General features: G+C 56.6%; 1 protein-coding gene across 2 annotated transcripts; it reads right to left on the bottom strand.

The window, feature by feature from the left end:
* On the bottom strand, positions 1 to 1,204 carry KVP18_000268 (uncharacterized protein; the record flags this gene model as incomplete). 2 transcript variants are annotated; one of them, XM_067952510.1, is made up of 1 exon in its annotated part: positions 1 to 1,204. In XM_067952510.1, a coding segment is annotated over one exon (1,204 nt), but the record flags the coding sequence as incomplete, so codon positions are not given. The 2 variants fall into 2 exon arrangements, with proteins under 2 accessions (XP_067814062.1, XP_067814061.1); XM_067952509.1 differs by having other exon boundaries at positions 32 to 1,156.
* Position 1,205: the final 1 nt, after the last annotated feature.

Below are 1,205 nucleotides of genomic sequence, written 5' to 3'. Positions count from 1 at the left end.
TAGGCATGCTGGGCGGCATCTGGGACATCACTAATCTGCACACGCAACAGTACCATTCGTCGTCGTCGCCGTTGGAGTTCGAACTGGACTGCCGAACCACACGATTCTTCTGGTCCTTGCGGCCTGAACGACTCAACAACTTCTTAGCCTGCTTGCGTCCCTTCTTGCTTCGGGGAGGTGGACAACCTACACACGTCAAGTGAGTCGGAACGAAGCAGCCGTCGCAGAAGACGATGGGGTCTGCGTCGTACTCATCTGCTTGCCCGCACACAAAACATAACGCCTGCTCGACCCAAAGCGCGGGAAGACAGTTCGCGTCACGACAGAGCATGCGGAAACCGAGAAGGTCGCGTGCTTGTCTCGCCAGCCGGTAGGCTTCGCGCGCGCTGAGTCGCTCCTCAATGAATTCCTGCTTGTATTGTTGGATCATGCGTTGTTCCACCACCTCGCGCCACTCCCAGTTCATCTTTCGATCCAGCCGATGGATTGTATCAATTATGCCAGCTATCAGACGACCCTTGTCCATCTGAACCCGCCGAAGTCTTGAAGACAACACACTTTCCACGTAGCCTAGCTCGTCGTCGATGGGAGGCATAGGCTCTGCGATTGGCGGCTCTTCCTCTGATGTCTTGGCCTTCTTTGTCGGAGGTTCCGTAGAGGAACCGTCATTTTCTCTGTTCACTTGCATCGCTGGGTCCCTCTGGGGTACCGGGAATAACAGCGGCTGCATCATGCTGACTTGGGGCGGCTGTGACATTTGAGCCTCCTGGAGCACTTCTTCAGGGTCGTCGAATATCGAATGCGGCCCCTGCAGAACCTGCAGACCACCTTGTGTGAGGACGCATGACATCGACACCCCAGGAGGGATGGGGGGAGGTTTAACAGTAGGAGGCGGTCCCCCCGACCACTTTGCCTCCGCCTTGTATGAAGTGGTGTCTACAGGAGAAAACGATTCACCTAGGCAAGCAGACGCGCACTCATTCGACCGAATGTCCCATAGTGCCGTTCTGGCATTGTAATACTCTGGCCGACTTTCCTCGATGTCCGCTAGCCCTGGCGCCATCTGTTGCACAGCCCATTGCCATGGACTGTCGCTAGGCTCTTCGTGTACATTCAGCACCACAGTTCCCTCGACTGCACTGACCCCTACTGGCATCTCCGGAACACAGGGAGGCGGCGTGGCCAAGCCCTGCCAAGTGGCCATT

Source organism: the organism of the source record quoted next (genome assembly GCF_019968955.1).
Source record: "MAG: Porospora cf. gigantea A chromosome Unknown PgA_NODE_10350_length_1205_cov_343.53, whole genome shotgun sequence".
Taxonomy (NCBI): Eukaryota; Apicomplexa; class Conoidasida; order Eugregarinorida; family Porosporidae; genus Porospora; species Porospora cf. gigantea A.
Note: the sequence above shows the minus strand (reverse complement) of the source record. Positions and strands in the feature narration are given on the sequence as shown.